Source organism: Colius striatus, chromosome 5 (genome assembly GCF_028858725.1).
Source record: "Colius striatus isolate bColStr4 chromosome 5, bColStr4.1.hap1, whole genome shotgun sequence".
NCBI lineage: Eukaryota > Metazoa > Chordata > Aves > Coliiformes > Coliidae > Colius > Colius striatus.
The window spans coordinates 6,796,369-6,819,529 of NC_084763.1; the positions used below are offsets into that span (position 1 = coordinate 6,796,369).

Consider the following 23,161-nt stretch of genomic DNA (forward strand, 5'->3'; position numbering starts at 1 on the left):
GTTTCCACAGTCATTTTTGAGAGCTGGATTTAATTTTATAAGCACACACTCTGCATGCCAGGTAATTCACATCACTCTAGGTAATTCACATTCACTCTAGAAGTATCTAGAGCAGCTACAAATAGTTACTGTCCTGAGTCAGAAGAGGATTTTATTGAATTTAACCACCCAGTCTTAACCCTGTAGAGATGCAGTAGCTCAGTTGTAGCTGGAGCAGAACAAGTAGACACCCACAAAGTCTTCACCCCTCAGTTCTGAACTAGGCCTGGAAGCCAAGGGTTTTCGGAAAAGAAGAACCATGCCCTTGATTCTTGTAATAACGTTTTGCAATAGATCACACAGGAAGTGCTGTTTCCTATTTTCAGATATAGGGTTTAACTATGTGTTTGTTCACAAAGAAGAAGAAGAAGACACGGTCAGACAAAACAAGCTTGATAAATCAGTGAGTAGATATTTTTTTCCCTTTTTTTAACAAGTAAATGTATATATATAGATGATATAGTCACTCAGTGGGGAAGTATATGGGCCTAATGAGTGGCAGTAGAGCTACCACTCATGCAGAGACACTATCTTCAAGAACAATTGGGTCATGTAACTAGTTTACAACTCAGGAAAAGGCTAAATGTGACAGTAGAGAATTGAATTGGATAAACAGTGTAGAAAATGATAATCTTTTTTTGTACTAGAAACTTACTGGGTTGTGGTTTCAAAGCTGCTCCGGGAGGTAAAATAGCTTGCAAATGTTTTCTACTGAGGATATAAATCCTTCACACTTAATCTAACCTCTCCAAATCTAAGCCATGTCTTGCTTTCTCAGATGCATATGGCAGATTTTTTTCATCATTCTCCTATCACAGTTTATTTGTATTATCCAAACATTCAATCTGTTCCAGGTAGTGTTTCATTATCTTGTTATGAAGGGATTGGGATTGGTTCCTCTTTCTAATGTGATTTCTTCGAGCCATCACATTAGAAAGCCTGTACTCCATATCTCAACTGGAGATATTAGTTTTATGGCCAGTCATGATGAGGATTGTACTTTTTGTTATTGAGGTTTTCTATGAATAAAAATCATCAATAGTACATTGGAATTGTACTATTCTCACCTACAAGGAGAAGTGAGCTCCTCTGCTTGGATAAATGAGATCTGACACTTGGACATTAGCCAAAAAGCTACACTAACCTAAGAATATAATGTTTTGTAGTATATGAAATATGTGGCTACAGCAACATTGGCTTTCATGGGAGAATTCCCTATCATTTGCCAGGAACACCTGACAGTGCCAGAGCACTCCGCTTGAATTTCTCTGTGTGGAGACTCATATAAATAACAAGGCAGGGGCATGATCCTATGACATATGTTGGTGGTCTCCACTCCAGACTATTACCTTTCTTTCCTTTTTTTACACTTGAATTCATCCCTGGAATGGTTGTGACTACAACTGTTGTTTGAATTACTCTGAATCCTATGTTTTATCTAAAGCACTTTAAGCTGAGACACGGGAAAAAAAAAATCACCTGAAGAAAGATACTAGCACAGAATTTGGTCTACACAAGAGAAAAGCCCTCTTACACAGACAGTTGTGATTTGGAGGAAGACATTTAATAGCTCTCTTGTTTCTCAGAGTCCAGCACAGGGCCACTAAGGTAATCAGGGGACTGGAACATCTTTCACATGAGGAAAGGCTGTGGGAACTGGGGCTGTTTAGTCTAGAAAAGAGAAGACTGAGGGGGGATCTTATTGACATTTACAAATATCTAAGAACCAGCAATGTGCCATTTACAAATATCATAAGCCAGCAATGTGTCCTCGTGGCCAAGAAGGCCAATGGTATCCTGGGATGCATCAAGAAGAGTGTGAGCAGCAGGTCGAGGGAGGTTCTTCTCCCTCTCTACTCTGCCCTGGTGAGGCCTCATCTGGAGTCCTGTGTCCAGATCTGGGCTCCTCAGCTCAAGAGGGACAGGGAAGTGCTGGAGAGAGTCCAGCACAGGGCCACCAAGATGATCAGGGGAATGGAACATCTTCCTTAAGAGGAAAGACTGAGAGAACTGGGGCTGTTTAGTCTGGAGGAGATTGAGAGGAGATCTTATTAACATTTACAAATATCTAAATGATGGGTGTCAGGAGGTTGGGGCATCCCTATTTTTCTATAGTAGCTAGTAACAGGACAAGGGGTAATGGGGTGAAGCTGGAACACAAAAAGTTCTATTTAAATATAAGAAAAAACTCTTTCAGTGTGAAGTTGAGGGAGCCCTCGCACAGGCTGCCCAGAGGGGTTGTGAAGGCTCCTTCCTTGGAGGTCTTCAAGACCCACCTGCACATGTTCCTATGTGACCTGATCTAGGTGACCCTGCTTCTGCAGGGGGGTTGGACTAGATGATCTCTAAAGGTCCCTTCCAACTCCTACCATTCTATGATTCTATGATTTCCAGCATTTATACTACTCTTTTACTGTATTTGTTTAGGTAAGAATATCTCCTGCTGCTTTTGTCTTGCAACCACACAAACTGACCCTATTTAACTGCACAAAAGCTCAGAATTTTTGCAAGACTGTCTTTCTGGTTTTGGTGGGGAACAGAAACAATTGGAGGGTTCACAGAGAATTAAGTCTGTTTTTTCCAGCCCAGAAGACATTTTTCCTTGAAAATTCTGCAGGGGTGAAAGAAATCTCATCAGGTAGGAAGTAAGCAACTCTAAAGAGATGTTTATAATGCTCAGCTGTTATAAAAGAAACAGAGGTTTCCAAGATGACATTTAATGTTGGAAGGGACTGTCTTTCCCCAATCACATCCTGGAAATAAATCCTGTGGTCACTACCACATGGAAAGGGAAACTATCAGCTCAGTCTTACACATAGCATTCAGTTTAGTCTTCCATCTTCTCCTTCAGCTTTCTTGGTAACTCAAGAAAAGTAGTTTTGTGCTGGCTCCTCAAAATGTTTTTGGTGTCTGCACACAGTCTTCTCTGCAGTTTTGCCTGTCCAGAGACTCCTGGAAAGTCAAGGGCAAAGTTAAATAGGGAGAGCTGTAAGAAAGCTTTCTCTTGCAACACTTGCTATCAGGATATGGGGGCACTATCTTCTTTGACTTGAGTTTCAGTTTTACACTGTGCTACATTGTACTTCTTTCCTCATAAAGTGCCCTAGATGCTGCTGACACATACTTTTAAGCTGACTACAAGCCATTAAGCAATCTCTTTTTCTGTATGACAAACACTGCCATTTGTGAAAAGGAGAGTGAAAGCAGTGGGGGTAGTGGCATGTTGCTCCTTCATACATTTCAAAAGAGAAACCTTGTCTTAGACCATAAAAAGGAGCAAGAAACTTTCGGGGGGGGGGGGGGGGTGGGGGGGTGGGGGGGTGGGGGTGGTGGTTCAGTTGTCAGGTGACTCATTAGTGTGTGAATGCTCTTCTAACTTGTACTTAACAAGCATTCTACTTTCTGTCAGGAAACTTTGTCCAAATCTCCTTTAGGGCACAGCAGACTCACTGAGCTGTGACAACTGCCACCCCTTAATAAGTCAGTGTAACAACTCAGGAGCCTCTTGGTTTGAATTACTCTAAGATGGAAGTGTGTCATATCAGATAGACAACCAGACCAGATATCAATATAGATAACAGCCAACACTCGAGAGCTAATGAGGCTTCTCTGAAAGCAGACAAAATAGAAAAAGACATGATTCAGAGCTACATTCTCATTACAAGAATCTCTGATGTTGTCTGAGATCAATTTTTGTTAAAACTTAAAGAAATGAAATTATATTAACTGCGGCTCACAACATTACAATCATTAAAAGAGTATTTTATTCTCCCATCTAAGTTATAACCTCATTTTCTCTTCAAGAACCCTTTCCTGGCATGCAGCAATTTGGCACGGGGGTTGATCACACTTCACTGTATCCAACTTGTTGGTGACTCAGAATGTAACCAGCCCTCTGATAGGAAATGAGAGTGGCCTCAAATTGGACTGCTTATACACTTAAAAGCTTTTGCATGATAAGCACACAGGAGAAATTAGAAGGTAAGGAGGGCACTAAAGAGAAAGTTCTCGTTTTCTTACACTTCTACCTTAGACTTGACCCAGTTATAGAAATTGTCCAGAATTTCTGTTAGCAATCAAAACTACCTTGGGCATGCAGAAACTGTGGGTTTGTGGGCAGAACAGTGGGCACCGATGGCTAAAGGCAGTCTTTAAAGTCAATGAGAAAGCCCTAAAATGACTTCCTGAATATTCACTTGTAGTTTTGGAAGGAAAATAAGGGGGAAATAAGCCAAATAATCACAAATTCCTAAATCAGAATCTATCAGAAGAGCATGTTTATACTATCATCAGAGCAGAGATATACCTGGAGATTTCTCAGCTAACATACCCACTTCTGAAGGCTCATACCTAGATACATACAGAGAATTGTTTTAACACTGTGTGATCAACAAAATTTGTTCAAGAAGATTACTTGTATTATATATTTATCTACTGAGGAAAAAAAACTTAGATGAAAATTAGGTCCTCTGGATTCTGAATGGTCTGTAATTACATCTGAGGAAATATTCCTTTCCTCAAATGGCTGAGGAAGCTGACATGAGCTTAAGACACTTCAGAAATTCCACATGCTAGAGCTCAGAATGGTGTACCATGTCATTAAATTGAGTTTCTACCAAAAAGCAGACCAGGAACCTGCCTCTATGTCACTCCAGCACAGGGTGTTTCCTCAGTTACATATAATCTTGCAGAACTGAAGTGCAAAGAGAATGCAGTGGTGGTTTTGAGAATGTGGTCTCTGCAAAAGAAGTCTTTAGTCACTCAAGGTAGACCTCACCACTGAAAAAGATGGGGGGCGGTAAGCAGGAAAGAAGCCAACGTTGCTGCACTACATGAGTGATCAGGGCTTGCACAGCAAGTTGGGGCAGACACACTATCTGCAGTCTCCTGTATCAGAAACAGTCTGTTGCCTTTGCCAAGCAAACATCAAATTGTCTTTGTCAAGGCAACAAATTGCCAGGAACATGCAGATTTCAAAACATGCTATGAACAGCCACCAATCTGCCATGAGGTGCCTGCCAAAAGCAGTCAGGGTAACACAGGAAGAAAGAGTAGCCCTTTTACCTAACAGCTAATAACCCTATTTCAGTGAGTACCACACACATCAATTTCACTTTGCCACTAAGTAACCAGGAAGCACATTTGGTCCCTCTGACACCCATCTTCACAAAAACCTCTCCCTGGCTTCTCATAGGAGATGTAGGAATTCTTCCATTTCCTTCAGAGGTTGTAAGAACACAGATCTCAACTTTTTGGGATCAACTTACACAAACCTATGCTTCTGCATCTGACCTGCAGTCCCACCAGAGGCTTGGGAAAGGGGGATGGTTTGGTGACAGGAAAGGCTGACATCAAAGTATAAGCCTTTATCTGCTCACATTATAACAAAACTTGCCTGAGGGCTCTCACAGCTCTGCTGCACACTTATCTTCCAGGCCATGACTCCTTGCAAGAGAAGCCCAGTCCCTCCAACAGTCCCCAAAACAAAACTGAAGGGACAGAGAGTTTGAGCAACCCTCGCACTTCCTCAATTACACTGTCACCTCACTGGAAAGACAAAGTATCACAGAGGATGGAGAACAATAAAACAAAACCACTGCTATACATGAAGAACTCTTAGTGGATGCTCAGGGTAATAGCTATATGCATCTTTTGCCTTTATGCCTCCCCCAAGATGCTTTGCCAATCTAAACTTTGGAGCTTCTGAATCACAGCAGTTTAACAGCTACTGAAACAAGGCATCAACATTTCTTTCATCCCTGAGCACTGGGAAGGTCTTTCAACTGACAGAAAGATGCCACAACAGATACAGGTGTTGTATCCACTGATAGGAACTGCCATTGTTTATGCCATTTGCCAAGGTTTGCCTGTTTGTTCATTCTACAGGACTGCACACAATTTCCATTCCAAAGTTACCCCAAACCAGCACACTTCCATGGCCTACGCCTGACCCTGACTCTGTAAAGGACACAGCATCTGCCATTTGGACCCAGATCAACACTGCCAACACTCAGGACAGCAGGTCCATCAGGTGAGTATGTTTAGTAGGGTGCAAAGGTCATTTCCACACCTCCAGTGACCCAATTCCCATAGGCATTCAGGCTTCCGGAAAGTCACAAACAACCCGAACAAGTAGCAGTCAGTTAGTTATGTTTCACCCATGTCACAACACCTTTGCAGACATCAGTTTGCACCTTGCCAGTGCCTGGTCCTCCTTGGCTGAGGGTTACAGCACAGCTGTGCTCTGCATGCCAGCTGCTGTGCTTCCCTGTTACTGCCTTGCTGCCTCACTTTGAAAAGCCAATGCTGAGAACCATAGCACCAAACTACCCACTGCTCAGATCAAGCTTATGCTTGTGGAAGGTGACAGGCTCTATTGAAGAGGAAAAACACACCAGACAGACAGCATACACGTAGGAAGGGACAGGAAGCACACTTCCAACAGGCAGCAAAGACTTCACAGGTACATAGATGGACTTCCTGCGAGCTCTGCAATTTCATTTTCTTCCACATCTTGACACAGTAATGTTTACATGCTCAACAATAAGCATTCTACCTGAGGACATCAGTGAGTTTCATTCTCCTTGCTGCCAAGCTTAAGAGTTTCCTTGAGTTTAACATCTTTTTCTTCCTTTCCAGACCAAACCACCATGGAAAACTACACCATGGACTCTGATGACTGGCCAGTGACAACAGAATTTGACTACAGTGATTCAACACCATGCCCAGGAACTGAGGAAAAGCACTTTGCAGCACGACTTTTGCCACCACTTTATTCTTTGGTGGTGATATTTGGCCTCACAGGCAACATGCTCGTTGTCCTTATCCTGGTAAAATACAAGAGACTGAAGAGCATGACTGACATCTACCTGCTCAATCTGGCAATTTCTGATTTGCTCTTTGTATTTTCTCTCCCTTTTTGGGCTTACTACGCTGTTCACGACTGGATTTTTGGGGAGGCACTGTGTAGAATTCTCTCTAGTGTCTACCTCCTTGGCTTCTACAGCGGCATCTTCTTCATAATCCTGTTGACCCTCGACAGGTATCTGGCCATAGTGCACGCAGTGTTTGCTTTAAAAGCCAGGACAGTTGCCTATGGCATCCTCACCAGCACTGTCACGTGGGCTATTGCAATTTTTGCTTCTGTCCCTGGGATAGTATTTCACAAAACTCAGAGGGAAAATTCCCGTTATACTTGCAGCGCTCATTATCCAAATGATGCCCCAATAAATTGGAAGTATTTCTATACTTTAAAGATGAACGTTCTGGGACTTATTGTTCCAATGTTCATTATGATTTTTAGTTACTCACAAATTCTAAAAACATTACTGAGGTGTAGGAATGAGAAAAAACAGAAGGCAGTCAGGCTTATTTTCATGATCATGATTTTTTACTTCATCTTTTGGACACCCTTCCATATTTCTTCTTTTTTGCATACATTCCAAGCCTCACTTTTTGTCCCAAATTGTGAAATCAACGGTAAACTGGAGAAAGCAATCCAAGTGACAGAAACAATCTCAATGATCCACTGTTGTATCAACCCTGTGATTTATGCATTTGTTGGAGAAAAATTTAGGAAGTATCTTCACAGCTTTTTCCGAAAGCATGTTGCAGTCCACCTCTGCAAAAAATGTCCAGGGCTTTATCGTGAAAAATTAGAAAGAGTTAGTTCCACATTCACACCATCTACTGCAGAACATGACATCTCTACTGGACTGTAAAAATACATCAAAACATAGGTTAGTAATTGCTGCATCACTCGCTTTGCCTTAAGGATTGCCTGATGTTATTAAAGGTCTTTATGCCAACCACCACTGAAAACTGTACGACCTTCAGTTCTTGTGGTTAACGGTTCCCTGCAGTTACAGCATTTTCCATTCTTAAACTAGAAGAATCAGTGAGCTCTCCAGGAAACATTAACTCCACATCTGGATCACGGCAAGATACGAATGAGGCCCAGAATAATACGATTCTGTTTCTTCACCCAGATTCTATCCATGAACAAATACCAGTGAGACTTACCCGGGAGAATACAATACTGAAGAAACTAAGGAGTAATATGTGGCCTCACAAGAGCCATTTACTGTTCTGTGACTCTTCTCAGATAAACACTGGGAAGAAGCTTCGAGGATTGATGTACCTGTTTAATATTCAGCATTAATGGAACACCTTTTGTAAGGCTTTTAGCTTTCTTAATTTTTCCCCCCTACTTTTTTTTCCCCTACACAAATAAAATATGTTTTCATAAAAAGGAGTTCAAGGATGAATGAGATATATGAAGGTAATATCTCTCCTCTGAGAGGAGAGTTAACTCACCTTTATCTTATTTGGGCTATTTACTCCAGGGATTTACCTGCAAGTTAACAATGTAGATATTTTAAAGTATAATCCTTTAGCCTAAGTTATAGTATTCTGATTTTAGCTATTTAATTCTATGCCTGCCATATCACTGTCCAGTTGTTAACATTTTCCAAAGTGGGCTTTTAATCACCAACATTGTGTTTTCTGTGGGTATAACTTTGCAAGTAACTGTGCACACTGAGTCTACTGACTCTACAAGACAACAACCTGAAAAAACCATAAGCTTGTTTCTGACAAATCATATCCCTCCAAGGAAAGCAGCACTACACCAATAAAAGCACCTTAGGAAAGATCTGTAAGGCCAGAATGAAAATTACCTTGGTATTTGCTATGCAAGATTCTGTATGAAAAATAAAAACCTCAGGACCCTCTGAAGGATTTTGGAGAGTATGAGCACTGTACTGACTGGAGGCCTCTCTAGTTCTGGACTGGTAAATCATTTGTGCAAAAGAAGACTTCATGTGGCAGATGCAGTATGTGAAGGTAGGCTCCTGCATGAGAAAAAGCCTGCTCTTCACATACACAGTAAGTGTGGTGTTTGGGACACACTTCTAGGGGAGACAGTAGCCTTGGAACTGCAAAAGCAACCAACTGCAGAGGAGACATATCTGCTCTCCTTTCCCAGGAGAAGAGTGCCCATAGCCAACTGGTGCCTCAATTAGAACTGCATGCTAGATGAAGACTCAAGACTACTACTCTACTGGTGTCCTGTGGCCATACATTTATGCCATTATTAGGAGTTTTCATAAAAGAAAGTAGTATTCTAGGCACACTATTAGCAAAGAGGAGGGAGGTCCATAGTGGAGAACTACTTGGTTCAAACTGTAAAGAAGTGCAGTGTCTTTTTTTTCCCCATTTACTTCACAGGGTACTGCTCCTGCATGTAAAGATTTGCTCATGGAAATCTGGAAGGACGGGTCCAACTGACGTCCAGGCAATGTAAGGACACAAGAGGGGATTCCAACTACTTAACGTTAGGCGCATCATTAGATGCCTAAATTAAAAGCAAATCTCTTTAAGGTCCCTCAGTGGTCAACAGAAAAAAAGATGCCTGAGTCAGAAGCAGAACATATGATTTAAATGGCCCCTGAGGAAGATTACTTGTCTAACTGCAGAAGAAACCTGGAAATGCCAGCCTCTTAATTTGGATATCAGATGCCTTAATCTGGGTGGCCTAAATACTCTTCTCCCTCTAGCCTTAAAACACCAAGATGCTGCTTATATTAGTTCTTAGCTTTTATCCTATCAGCTATTATAACCTGATCACTACCTTATGAGGTCAATAGGCACAGACAGACTAAAGAAAAGACCAAAAACTATCCTCACAGAAAACCTTCCTGCTCGGAAATAATATTTTTTCCTTTAGTTTGTACTTTTTCACTGAAGTGAAAGCACCTTTTTAATATTAAAGCATTAGTTAGTTCAGTGTGACACAAATCCTGCTGTAACTGTAATATTTCTAGTGCTGTGTTTTGTGCTAAATTCTTATCTTGTTGGAATTACATTTTTCATGTTAATGCAGTGAAATTAATAAAATCTGTGTCTGAAAAACAATATGTCATGGTTTAGGCTCAGCTGGCAACTAAATACCACATGGCTGCTCTCTTACTCTGCACCCTTGCAATGGGATGAGGAGGAAAAAAGTAAAAACTGGTGAGTTAAGGGCAGCCTAATAGGACAATGCAAGAACAGGAGAAATAGTAACAACACTAATAAAAGAATAAAGGAGGCAAGCAATGCTCAATGCAAATGTTCACCACCCGGAACCCTATGCCCAGCCCTCTCCTGAGCTGAGATCCCTCCTCTCCTGGCCAGGTCCCCAGTTATATACTGAGTATGAACAGCCTATGGTATGGAATATCCCTTGGTTATTTTGGGTCAGCTGTCCTGGCTGTGTTCCCTTTCAGCTTCTTGGGAAAATTAGCTCTATCCCAGTTGAACCCAGGACATAATGTATACTCTTTAGGCCATGTTCTCCTCTGTAAGCAAAGGGGTATCAGATCTGCTGTCAGAATGGAGATGGCAAAAAGATGCAACCATAGACTTAAATGCTTGCAACATCCACATTCCAGTGAAAGAAACCAAAGTGACCCAGCAGAGAACTGTCTGCCCAATTCCAGAAGCTACTGTAGCTGGCACAGCTTTTATGCACAAAATACTCTGTAACTCAAGTCTAGCATGGAAAAGCATTGAGATAAAGAGACAGTGTGTGTACATATGTAAAAGACAGAGAAGCTGGCAGATGTACAGAAACTCTGCAATGACCCAGAGGTATGTTAAGAAGATGGTAAGGCACACCAGGATTGTAATTACACACAGAGAAGAAACTAACACAAGGAAGAAGAAGCATCTGAGCCGCTCTGACGAGACACTGAGGAAACGAAAGTAGGCATTTGAGAATACACAATTAGCACCAGAACACCAAAAAGATTCATTACAGGACCTCTGTGAACACTACAACTGAACTGTTGCTTTCCAACATAAGTTTTAACAGTTAAGTGAAATTTTTACAGGTTCCAAAGTTTTGTCACGGAATTCCTGAAGAGAGAACGTGCTGGCTGGCCTTTCAGCATGCTTGTGAAAAGAATGCTCATCTGCCATGGACAAATATCTATGCACAACCCCCAAACCAATCAAACCATTTAGTTTATGCACAGAAGAGGATGGAGTCTGAACTTCTTGTTAGGAGATGCTACTGCCACATGTTCAGAAGCATGTGGGGAAAAATGTCTCATGCAGCAAAAAATAGCTCTGCTGACTGTCAGGCAGACGACTTCCTAAGGGGCGAAAGGAAATATAGCAAAAGCACACACATGGGATTGGTGAGTGCTGAGCAGTACTCACAACCAACCACCACATTTATAATCACTGTCATTGGTATATAAGTATATAATGGACAAATATAAAATAGAGAAACTTCTGGTAACCAGTGCATAATTCATGTTCCTGTTACAAGACTTTCTTGCTTCTTGAACCAACTGTAACTTTATGTGTACCTGTTTTAGAGAAGATAAAGGTAAATGGAGTATAAAGGAAGAAGAGTAGATTAAAATGGATAAATAGGAAAAGGAGTGGCAAAAAATTACTTTATCAGCTTGAACAGAGGCTAAAAGTAAAAGAAATAACCAGAATAATGGGAAGATTGGACATAAATGCTTTAAGTAGAACATCAAAAGATTTTGGTAAGACAGATGTTTAGATATGAAGCTCCAAAATAAATATCACTCCTTCCAGTGAAAATTACAAAAGGGATAAACACAAACAACATCACAACAAATTCACATGGTATCTTGTTCCGGTTAACAAAAGCAAAGAAATGAAGTGCCACAAGAATGACCTGGTGCTCACCAGGTTAAACAGAACCACAGGCAGATCCTGCTCATTTTGAAGTTTAATTTTGCTGCTGTTTTCACCTGCTGATGCCTATTGGTCTTCTCCTAATGGTTACTGTGGTTAGTGTGGCTGTAGAAGCAGTACAGCTTATACGGTAATAAAAACCCAAAAAAGCTATCGGAGGAAACAAAACCAAACCAGTAAATTCTGGTATGTTTAGAATATCACTAGCAATGAGGTGAAAACAAAGAAGGTTTGTCTAGAAATAAAAAGGGAAGGCATGGCTTTCTACCCATGTTCTGATGACACTTGTCTATTAGAAACTGTATGTGATTCACAAGATGGAATGGTAGGGAAAAAAATGCTGTATAATCTTGTATAACTGCCAAGCAGTTTTGTAACTCCTGTGACAGTGACAGTCATCTTGGTTTGAGTGTTTTAAGTGTGAAATGACTGATCCTGGGAAGGTGATGCCACAATACTGAACTGGAGGAGGGCAGCATTATCACACACATAGGCCAATGTGTAAAACTGCACAAACCTGCAAGTGACAATCAGCTTTGCAGAACTGTCTACAAGGTTGTGCCTGTAGGACGCTGATCGTATGGCACTGACAACACAACCTGTCCTGATACTAGACTTTGGGAATGGAAAACAATTGAAGGAGCTATTTGTACATAACTTGTAATACATGATAGCATCCCTCCAAATCACATGTAATCTTTGGCACCCAAAAGTACTTTCTGGTTTCTGAGACCTGGGACATATCTTGTCATTATGCAGACTCTGTCCATCCTTTCTGTGACCTAGTTTTCATGGGGAGGCAATTTGGTGTATGATTTTCCCAGCCTGTCTTATCAAAGGTCCAGAATTTCCATGTATACTGAGGAGTATTTCTAATTCACAGTTGAGATAGCTCCAAACAGCACCTCTAGACCTAGAATTGATATACTACAAATGTACCTGAAAACAGTAACGTGTGAGAATTAAAGGCCTATTTTAAAATGAGATTCTTGAGAGATGAAAATTTGTGAAACACATGGCTATGGTCCAAAAGTAAAATCTATTGTACTATGATAACCCCTTATATATAGAACAGGGCAAACCCATTGTATATAAAACAGCATCATATAGCAGAAGTCTGGATATAAATGGTAGAAGGAATCAATGCTGCCTTCCTCCTTGCTGCATGAGGAAACAAAACTAGTTCAGTAAAAGCAGCTTGGGGACAGTTAAAACAAAAATAGTACCATGACAATGGAATTAATATGTGCTGCAATGGATAATTATGTCTGTTCAAGATTTGCAAGAGAGAAACAAACAGAAATCAGCAGAATAATAAGGTGAAAAAATACCTGCTTGATCTTACTGCCATTAAGAAAACATGTGAAGAACCATTGCTTATCTAGACTGAAAACGTCTATGTCTTCCAGAGTTTGTTTTAAAACCCAGCTTCCTCAAACCTGTGAAATGTGTAAAATGTTTTGTTGGTTTTTGTTTTTTACTAGTCTCCATGACATAAATCTTAGATTGTGATACATAATGTTTTTCTCCCATTTTCCTCAAAAGAATATAGCTCACGGATGTTGAGATTGTATGCTGGAAGCAAAGACTGGTCACAAGAACCTGAGAGTCTGAAAGAAAAGGTTGATAAGAAAAAAACCTAAGCAACAAAGTAGTTTTAGCTGGATGTCTTTCTTCAGCCTCTTGAAAACAAAGACATTTAACTATTACTGATGAAATAAAGCATATGCTAATAACCACCTAATTTGGACATGGGATTATTTGAACATAACAACTGGAGTAACCAATGGAAAAAGAAATATGTCCAATCTGTGTTCACGTGGCTTCATTAGACCTCTTCTGCAGATGGAAACAACGATCTGCTTTGCTGTAAAGACACTGATAAGCGCTGTGCACTATCATATTGTGCATCTCTAAGAAAGGCACCTGTCATTCTGTCCTACGCTTTTTTTCCCCTCCCAGTTTTTCTTCTTCAGATGGTGCAGATTGGTAATAAACAGAATGGAAACTGTTAGTTGCATTTTCATATTTATGTACCCATGATTCAGCTTGATGACTTTTGTATTTCACACTAGTATGTGAGGATCTGATATGTGTCTTAGGAGATATTTCAGTGTAGACTTCACATAAATGATGACATCTCCTTGAAGGAGTGCCATACCACTTAAATGCTGTATACTTCAGTGTGATGGTCTGAGTACTGTGAAGAGAAATCATATAATCTGCCACTAAAAGAAATTAAAAGTTTATAAAAGAGATTGATGGATGCAGTTTGACTTGACAGTGCACATGGCTGCATACTTGCTGAGCACATCAACTTGAGCCCCCCAGGTAAGGAACAAAACTCACTACCATTCCAGGAATGTCTTGATGGAGGGAACGAGTGTCACACCACTAAACATAACTTCTATTTATCTCTGAAAGTAAAACTATAATAGGTAAAATTCTAAGCTATAACAACCCACAATATTATCCCTTTTATTACTGAACAATAGCTTCAATTTCTTGGTAAAATGACGAGATTCACCTGTAGGTACAGATTCTTAACATCTGACATAACTCATGGCAAGCAGCAGTGCACTTTTTTCAAAGAGATGCTAGGCAAGAGATTGAGAGACGTTAAAAAAAAATCTGACTTGTAACAATGGCTGTGCTACTTGCATTGTCCATACCTCAATGTCGACACACACACTAGATGGAGGCAATCTGAAGGCAGCACAGAGGAGGAGGTAAAGTACTAGGAAGACAGTCAGTCCTAAGCTGGAGCTTCAGACTGGATGAGAGCCGGAGTCCTGCAGGGGCCCATTAAGAGTGAGAAGAGTAGGGTAGTGAAGTACACAAGAGAAGCCTAATAGCAACACAGTCCCAGCACTCCAGTGCTCAGCAAATGGCACACGGGGCTCAGACTCATCTACAGCTACATGCAAGACCTGAGCAAATCTGACTTTCCATCAGCTCTGCTTATCTTTAACTGGTGTAGAGCTAATGGAACATACCATATCATGCAGGTACTGATAAATCACAGCCCAGGTGCCTGCTGCCTGAGTGTGTTCCTGTATTTGGGCTGCCAAGTGTCATTGCTATTGACACTCTCTTTGATCAGTCTCTCATCCAGGTATAAGAGGCAGCTGATGAACAGACCAAAACCATTCTCCTCACTGAGCTAGTATAACTATGAGTAGCAGAGGCCCTCTGTTGGCACCAGCTACATTTGCTGATCAGGCTGAGCTGTGAGAATGAAAAGCTGTAGGCAGTAATATCAAACAGAATATGAAAGCCATTGAACCTGTTACAACAAGGGATCACGAGCTTACCACAGGTCTTATTCTTAAGCTGCTGTTGTTAGTTCAAATGCTTAAGACCAGTTTTGTGAGGCCGTATTATAGAGCCAAAAGCTTGATGTAAAATGACCAAGTCCAACAGCAGGTCTGAGACTGCTTCCTCTGTTCATTTAGTGTGAGATTATGAGAAGTTTTAGAGTCTCCAGTAGGTTTAGTAACATATAGCAAACAGTGAGCAATGAAGCTGGCTTCATAAAGAAATTCTTAAAACATCTGCTAGTTATAATGTGTAGACTGTTTAGGAATGATACATTCAAAATCTAATGTGATACAATAACTTGTTTGAGAATGGTAAGAATTTGTTATGAAAGTGCAACTTTTTGTCAGCAAAGTTTGGCAGCAATTAGGAGATTGATTTAGGCGTAGGCAAAATATCTTTAGAAACAGCTCTTTCCACTGACTGTATAGGGGGTCTAATGTAGTCATCAAGTAAAGTAGTGTGAACATACCCTTAGGATACCCTGCAGTAGCCTGCAATTTTAATGCTGAGACTCCAGCCCCTGGAGAGCTCATTGAAACAGCTGATCAGAAAAGGAAGAGGAAATGTATTGATCCTACAGAATAAAGACCTTGATTAGCCCCTCATGCAAAGAAGGGCTGACAAGGGAAACAGGCTGAGCTTTTTGCTTTTTACTGTCTCCTCCCAGATCTTAGATGTAACACAGAAGCCGTGGTTCCCCTGACTTCGCTTAAGGAATGGCAACATTCAAAGCACAATACCTGCATTGGACTTCTGGCATCTTAAAATCTTTTCAGTTTACTAAGGACTGAGAGCAGGAAAGACATCCCTTTAGTGCCTTCACTAACTTAATAGGATGTGATACTTCAGAAGCCTTCAAAGAGGCATCAAGAGGAGGCTTTCTCTCTCAGGGGTTTTCAGGCAGAGGAGGCTTTCTCTCTCAGGGGTTTTCAGGCATCTGATAAGACGTCATCTCTTTCTTCCTTTTTCTGTACCTTTCCTACCTTCCTACCTCCTGTGTGGTTTCTTTGATGTCTAAAAAAAATCTGCTCACAGTGCAGATTCGGTTTAACTCTAAAAGTCACAGGAATTAGCCACAAGGAAATAAATTGATAAGAAATCAGATTCTATCAGGTTTTTCTGAAGCTTAATTCCAAAACATAACAGTAAGTGTTGTTTAAAAGGTCACATGATATAGACTGACAGTCTTGCGAGAGGGATTAAAATATAAAACACAGTCCAAAAGACCAGGTTAGAGAAAAATGGAACCGATATATATATAAGGACTGCAACGCAGAACAAACCAAAAGAAAGTGCAGGTAATTCTTTTTTTCAAATCTCCACTTTTTGTTCAGGGTAAAAAACCCACAAAAGAAGTTTAATGATTGAGAAATGTAAAGGGATGAACCTCATATAAACCCTTCTTGATTCAAAGAGCTTAGCTAGTTGGAAAAGAGAAAACAAAGACACAAAAGCCTTTTTTCTAAAACTACAACTGTGGATTGTGAAACCTTGATTTCAGCTCCTAGGAGGATCCCTCACAATTTCAACATCTCTACACATCTCAGAGAGTTAGAAGAGCAACATCTGATGAGCCATTTTTAGAAAAAAGAGAACTGCTTCTTGATTTTTTTTTGTTTTAAATGAAAACAGATTTGTTTGCTGGAGGTTTTCAAACTGACACATCCTTCTTCACGCAGGAAGAGGTGGTTTTGACCTTCTTCTCGTGACTGACAAGTCGACTTGGCGTTACTCTTGTAATAATCCAAGCCATCACCTGCACCGTAAGATACATGGTAAGTCATCTTTGCTGCTTCTTTTTTTTTTTTTTTAAAGAAAACCAAACATATACTAGTTGATTAGGTAATCTAAAGCCTGAGGTAAAAAATATTTGTGGAATCCTGGCAGTGTGCACATCTTTAAAAACTACCCTGAGGAAATGCACAGGATGTGTTAAATGCTAGACACAATTTTTAAAGGACAGAAGCACTAGAAAACTTGAGCAGACGATCCAGGTAAGCAAAGAAGTACATTTCTAGAGACTGATTTGAGTAGGAAATACAATGGAGTATGCCTTTCAGATATTTTCTTTGAAGATGATATAGAATGACCTAAATGTAGAATTTAAGTGTTACTGCAATGACAAACTGGTTTGAGTGAAGAGTATTTAATCTTCTCACATGACGACCAGAGAAAAACAGATGTAATTTAAACACTGTCTTACAGAACCTGTTTACGTGCAGCATCACTTAGGATTTTACCTCCATTTATTACACCCTTTTAATTGTTACCACTTTATAGCACCGCACAAATGAACTGAAACTCACTTTAATAAAATCTTTGCCTCTTTAAAAACAGAGCTCTGACCTGAAACTCAGCATGAAACAGCAACATGAGCTTGCTCAGCTTTCCCATGGAGAGCTTTTCTCTTGAAAACTGCATGCCTGCTAGTCTCACCTACAGCAACAGAATTGGAGCAGCAGCATGCAGTTTTCTAGAAATATTGCATTTATCTAAACTGTATTCAAAAGAACACATACCTCTTTCTAAAATACCTTTTCTTCAGAGATCTTCTAGGATTATCTTTGGGATTTTTTTTCTTAATGACCAGGAAACATAAGCCTAGTTGGATATTTCTAATAAGGTAAACAACCCAGGTATTAACCCAGTGAAGCACTCTAGGCAGTGGCCAATGGTTTCCTAAAACAGTGACATTATAGGATAAAGCACGAAAACACAATTATTTTTTTCTGATTTCCAAATGAGTATCTGCAGTTTCTCTTGTCAGCACGTGCTGGATTCTATATACAATTCAGTGTATTAAGTACTTTTGCAGAGAGAGGCTTCTGAAGCTAAGCCTAGGCTAGAGGAATGGGGCTCAGCGGAAGGAACTGCTCAGGGAGGAGACCACAATTTAATCATGTATAAAGAGTTGAAAGGAAGAAGATAAGATGCAGGGAAGATGTGGCTGTTATTCCAAGAAGGCAGAGGAAGAGGAGGAAAGGCACTGAGATTGCAGTTAGCAAGAAGAAGGGGCTGTCACAAATGAATTACTGCAATGATATCATGGCAGCACTTTGCAATAATATTGCATGAATCTTACAAACAACCTGTTTTTCATATCTGTGTTTATGCATGAGCATCATGCAGGTGCAAAATGATTAAGTGCCAGATGTGCTGGCTCTAGCACTGTTGCAGCTTCATCCCAAAACTGCAGTATACAGCACATCTGACTGATCAGAAATGGGGATATAGAGCCATGTGCAGTACCAGGGACTTGTACTGTCAGGGCACACAGATCTAGCTGAAAAGCATATTTGCACAGTGCTCACATCTTGTCATGTTTTAAAATAAAGAAGTTAGTGTTCTGGAAGAGTATCTTATAAAGGTGCTCTTTTTTTTTCCCCTCTAAAAGAATTGCTGAAATAACTTAAGAAATATAACCCCATAGATACTTGAAAACCAAGTTATTTACTGTCAATACACCTGAGCCACAGCCACTTCCTTTACCACCAAAGCCATTATGTCAGTATTATGACTATTAGGTAACTAGTACAGCTGTGGAAAAATACTTGTTTCAAGGAGCTTGCCAGAGCTTCCTGAAAGCTTGTCTTTGAGGAGTTTGACAGTACTTATTTTCTCCCCAAGAAAATGTATCTAGGTAAAGCTGAGACACAAATTGTTGTAACTTGCCAATTTTCTCTCATTTCTTCTTCTCCAGAAGAAAACTTCATGGCATAGTCGATATTCCAAAGTAATGTCTGGACACGGATATTCTCATTCATGACACTGTTAGGAGCAGACTTGACAGCCAACTCTGTGGAACTTGGGGAATAGGTAGGAAAAACGTTTGCAAAAGCAGTGCCTCTTTTCATTTACAAGGTACAGATTTTGCTCCAAGAAGACTTCCTCATTTTGTGTCAGATTTGAATCTGCACTGTTTAACTTAAGAATCTCCAACAGGAGCTGAACCTCCTGGCAAGATTCAGATCCTCATTTTTCGGGTTACAGAAAAAAGATAAAAATCTAGCCACCAGTCCCTTCCCCAAGACCACAGCTTCAGTTTAGCCAAGTTAAACACTTTGACACAAGTTAAGGACATGAGTATTCTGAGCAACCTGTGCTGACAGCCGAAAATAGTAATTTAACTTAAAGAGTTTTGTCTAGAGAAACACAGATACTTCAGGGATTTCACAGGCTGTAAACCAGAATGGACCACCAGGACCTTCCACAAAAGAGTAGCCCAGGGGCCTGCCCCTGTACCACTCCAGCTTCAGTTACATTTAATCTTCCAGAAATTAAGTTAATTATCTTCCACATCTTGACATAGTAATACTTACGTGCTCAACAGCAACAAGTGCTCCAGATGAGGACATCAGCGAGTTTCATTTTCCTTGCTGCCAAGCTTAAGAGTTTCCTTGAGTTTAACATCTTTTTCTTCCTTTCCAGACCAAACCACCATGGAAAACTACACCATGGACTCCGATGACTGGCCAGTGACAACAGAATTTGACTACAGTGATTCAACACCATGCCCAGGAACTGAGGAAAAGCACTTTGCAGCACGACTTTTGCCACCACTTTATTCTTTGGTGGTGATATTTGGCCTCACAGGCAACATGCTCGTTGTCCTTATCCTGGTAAAATACAAGAGACTGAAGAGCATGACTGACATCTACCTGCTCAATTTGGCAATTTCTGATTTGCTGTTTATATTTTCTCTCCCTTTTTGGGCTTACTATGCTGTTCACGACTGGATTTTTGGGGAGGCACTGTGTAGAATTCTCTCTGGTGTCTATCTCCTTGGCTTCTACAGCGGCATCTTCTTCATAATCCTGTTGACCCTCGACAGGTATCTGGCCATAGTGCACGCAGTGTTTGCTTTAAAAGCCAGGACAGTTACCTATGGCATCCTCACCAGCACTGTCACTTGGGCTATTGCAATTTTTGCTTCTGTTCCTGGGATAGTATTTCACAAAACTCAGAGGGAAAATTCCCATTATACTTGCAGCGCTCATTATCCATCGGAGCAGAGAAATTTGTGGAAGCAATTCCTTACCTTAAAAATGAACATCCTGGGACTCGCTATTCCAATGTTAATTATGATCTGCAGTTACACACAAATTATAAAGACATTACTGCAATGCAGGAATGAGAAAAAACATAAAGCAGTCAGGCTTATTTTTATCATCATGATTGTCTACTTCCTTTTCTGGGCACCATACAACATCTGCATTTTCTTGCGTGATTTTCAAGGCGCGTTTTCCATCACTACTTGCGAAGGCAATAGTCAACTACACAAAGCAACACAAGTGACAGAAACAATCTCAATGATTCACTGTTGCATCAACCCTGTAATTTATGCCTTTGCTGGAGAAAAATTTAGGAAGTATCTTCACAGCTTTTTCCGAAAGCAGATTGCATCCCACTTCTCTAAATACTGTCCTGTTTTCTATGTTGACCCAGCCGAACGGGCTAGCTCCACCTATACACAATCTACTGGAGAACAAGAACTTTCTGCTGCATTATAAGTTGTGTCTAACAAAAAAAAAGTGGAACTGACTTTTGTGAAATCGAGTCTATGATGAAAGCCTGCAGAATTTGTCCTGGATATAGACTCTAAGGCAGCTGAAAAGATCACAGAATACACATTTACCAAAGCTTGTATTTGCTCCTACGTTTGGGTATTTAGCTACCTAGACATGCTAATGTGGGATTCTGTAGGGAAACAAAATGTTCTCTCTTTTGTTGTGAATGGAAAAACATAGTTTTGTACTATAGTGCCCAAAACCACAAAGAAGCTGAAAGCCTAAGCCAGTAGGCTCAGAAAGTGCTTTTTTTTGAAGTGAACTAGAGGTTGGAAAATGACACTGGTTCCTTGGAAACATCTCTTGACTGTACCTTACAGGAGATATCTCACTCATTTAAACTCAGTCTCAGTCACATCTTTTACTAGCCTGGTTGCGTATCTCTGTAAATAATGCTAAATTACTGAGGTCTGTGGTACAGAATCTTTACAAGTGGCATGGGAAAACTTTGTACATTTCTAAGAGATTCTGATATTTTAACTTACGTTCCCTTTTGTGTATAGTCGAGCACCAACCTCACGGATCTTTCTTACAATAGTTCTAACTACTAGGTGTTGATATCTGAGTGACTTGGAAGTTTGATATTTCAGAAGGCTCTCTACTAATCAACTGCTGGTTTATATGCTATTCATACTAAAAAGCTAACATAATGACCTGTCACTGACCAAAAAAAAAAAAAGAGAACCAATGTGTTTACAGTATTTTAAAAAGAAGGTATTGCACACAGAGGTTAGATTAAATGTGAACGATGAGTCAACAGGGTTTTAGCTTTCTAGTGCAGTGATTTTGTTTGCCATTTTTCTAGTCTACATAAGAGAAACTTGATTTTGAAAATGAAACTTTGTTTTCAAAAGAAAAAAAAAATGAATGCTGTCATAATAGCTTCAAAACTACAAAAGCATTAGAGGTGTGAAAATAATTTCTGTACAGTGCTGACCCAGATGTTTTTAGAGACAGATAAATGCTATAAACTTTAAGTTACCAAAATATATAAGTAAAAATATTCACTGTTTTACAGATTCAAGGGCATAGAGCATCTCTTTTTTGGTTTTAGAAGTATGTATCATTTGGGGGCTATGACAATAGCTTTTTTTCCCCTGCTATTTAGAAGCTTTACAGAAAACAAACACTTCCATATTGAGTAAGAATGAAGCTCGGGTTCTGCAAAGCACTTGAACACATGCAGAAGATGAAATAAATATCAGGATACCCATGTGCTTAAGATCACACCATCGTCCTGCTACTGACTGATTTAGGCCAAGCTTTCCTTTCTAGCATTTCTTCTATTCCCCCCAACCCCCAAGACATACGATTCCGGACAACTTTGGAGACAGGAAATTAAAAGTGAATCTTTTGATTGTTATTCTTATCCAGCAAGGCAATTTCTGTTTCCCAACTCCTCTAGATAGCCCTTCAAAGAATATTTTCAAAGAGGCAAATGTTTCAAACAGCCCCAAGGAGATTCTACATTGCCAAGTGCTTGTGAATGCACAAAGTGAAACAGGGATATCTTTGCCTATCAAACCACTTGGTTTAAGCTATTCAGTTTTGTCATATTAAGCATTGATTTTGGACTACACTCATATGGAAAGTATATTACATATATACTAAAAATATACCACACCTTCTAGTTTACAAGACTTTAAGCTGCATACCCTTTTTAAAGATCCTTTGCATCATTTACTTTCTGGACTTTCTAGATGCTTTTAAATGGGTAAATATGTGAGTATAAACAGAAATTAAGTAAATTCAGCACAAAATGCAAATATATGCATTTATTTTTTAAAGACATAGGAAGCTACAAGCACACAAATAGCCTGGCTTTCTTTTTTTTTTTTTTTTGTACTCTTACATTATATTCTGCTTTTGACAAGAACTTTCATTTGGCCCTGATGACATCTTGCTTTAAGAAGTTACTGTCTCTGGAAGGCTTTGATGTCAGGCAGGGTATCTGTCTTGACCAGCCCAACAGGAGTAAAATACAACAACCAAACATACATGAGCACCCTGACAGACTTTCTGAGAGGCACGTCAAAAAGCAGCTCCAATCCTTTGCAACATTCTCTTCTACAATGTGGATCTTTTAAAACAACAAGCAGCTTCTGAAGAGGTGGAACTTAGTGATTGGAAGCCCAGTGAATCAGCAGATTACCAAGAGTGTCTGTCACCTCACTGAGAAGGAACCACACTTCATCGAGTATCAACAAGTCAGATTTCAGCTACTGAAGCAAACTGTGATCCACATCAAGGAGAGAATAGAAAACACGGTATTTGGTAGCACTGCTGGTGAATTCAATTAAGGATTATGGCAATAACAATTTGTATTATACACTCCATTAAAGCTGATTAACTGTTGTGTGTTAAGACTTCTTGATTTTTTTCCCCCTGCCCACCTTTTTATTTTTTTTAGAATAGCCCAGAAGAATGAGAAAATAAATTCCTCTTCTTAACAGGTTGCTATGATGCTGAAAGAGCAGGCAGGACAAATTCAGGGTTTCACAAGTGGCCCAAGAATC

At 40.0% G+C, this 23,161-nt stretch overlaps 2 protein-coding genes and 1 long non-coding RNA gene across 5 annotated transcripts in view; 2 read left to right on the forward strand and 1 right to left on the reverse strand.

Moving 5' to 3' along the window:
- Positions 1 to 23,161, reverse strand: part of LOC133625464 (uncharacterized) — a 37,829-nt gene that overhangs the window by 13,227 nt on the left and 1,441 nt on the right. The window lies entirely within an intron of this gene.
- LOC104549908 (C-C chemokine receptor type 5) lies at positions 5,981 to 9,842 on the forward strand. The gene is made up of 2 exons (XM_061996308.1): positions 5,981 to 6,070; positions 6,679 to 9,842. The coding sequence occupies exon 2, from the start codon at positions 6,690 to 6,692 to the stop codon at positions 7,758 to 7,760; it is 1,071 nt and encodes a 356-aa protein (XP_061852292.1). The 5' UTR covers positions 5,981 to 6,070; positions 6,679 to 6,689; the 3' UTR covers positions 7,761 to 9,842.
- Positions 6,015 to 23,000, forward strand: LOC104549907 (C-C chemokine receptor type 5). Of its 3 annotated transcripts, XM_061996310.1 has the most exons (3): positions 16,805 to 16,853; positions 18,779 to 18,894; positions 19,507 to 23,000. In XM_061996310.1, exon 3 carries the CDS (start codon positions 19,518 to 19,520, stop codon positions 20,586 to 20,588), a length of 1,071 nt encoding a protein of 356 aa, XP_061852294.1. In that variant the 5' UTR covers positions 16,805 to 16,853; positions 18,779 to 18,894; positions 19,507 to 19,517; the 3' UTR covers positions 20,589 to 23,000. The 3 variants fall into 3 exon arrangements, with proteins under 3 accessions (XP_061852293.1, XP_061852295.1, XP_061852294.1); XM_061996309.1 differs by lacking the exons at positions 16,805 to 16,853; positions 18,779 to 18,894 and adding an exon at positions 6,015 to 6,070; XM_061996311.1 differs by lacking the exon at positions 18,779 to 18,894 and having other exon boundaries at positions 16,748 to 16,853.

Excerpts from the sequence above, each read along its gene's own strand:
- LOC104549908 (XM_061996308.1), top strand. The coding sequence starts at position 6,690 with ATGGAAAACTACACCATGGACTCTGATGACTGGCCAGTGACAACAGAA.
- LOC104549907 (XM_061996309.1), top strand. The coding sequence starts at position 19,518 with ATGGAAAACTACACCATGGACTCCGATGACTGGCCAGTGACAACAGAA.